Source organism: Opisthorchis viverrini, assembly GCF_000715545.1.
Source record: "Opisthorchis viverrini unplaced genomic scaffold scaffold23781, whole genome shotgun sequence".
NCBI lineage: Eukaryota > Metazoa > Platyhelminthes > Trematoda > Opisthorchiida > Opisthorchiidae > Opisthorchis > Opisthorchis viverrini.
This window is the reverse complement of record NW_008766857.1, coordinates 1-463: the sequence shown is the minus strand read 5'-3', so window position 1 is coordinate 463 and position 463 is coordinate 1. Positions and strand designations below refer to the sequence as shown.

The window sequence follows — 463 nt, the reverse complement described above, 5'->3', positions numbered from 1 at the left end:
CTGTTACCGTCGTTCCCACCGATTGCGTACAAATAGCCTCCCTGTTGTGCGAGCGATATCCCGCCTCGAGGAGAATGCATTCGACTAATCAACGTCCACTGGTTCGTATCTGGTTCATAGTATTCAGCTGAATCATGGTAACGCCTTCCTTCGAATCCACCAGCCACGTAGACCCGACCACCGAGTTCCGCAGCGGCAGCATCACTGCGAACTCGATTCATTGAGGCAATAGTCTGCCACAGGTTTTCGTCCAAGGTATACCGTTCGGCCGTGTCCAACCGCCCTTGATTTTCCCCGTTATGTCCTCCCAAGGCGTAGATGTGATTTCCAGCGTAGGCGACGCTGACGTAGTACCGTTTCTCATACATACAGCTAATCTCGTACCTGTGAAGAAGATGCAGACGATCAAAATGATCCCTTGACCTAGCTCAGTCAAATTTTATTTCAACGCTTCTCAACAATC

General features: G+C 50.1%; 1 protein-coding gene across 1 annotated transcript; it reads right to left on the bottom strand.

Moving 5' to 3' along the window:
• Nucleotides 1-8: 8 nt before the first annotated feature.
• On the bottom strand, nt 9-368 carry T265_16297 (hypothetical protein; the record flags this gene model as incomplete). The annotated part of the gene is made up of 1 exon (XM_009179898.1): nt 9-368. A coding segment is annotated over one exon (360 nt), but the record flags the coding sequence as incomplete, so codon positions are not given.
• Between the last annotated feature and the right edge of the window lie 95 nt (nt 369-463).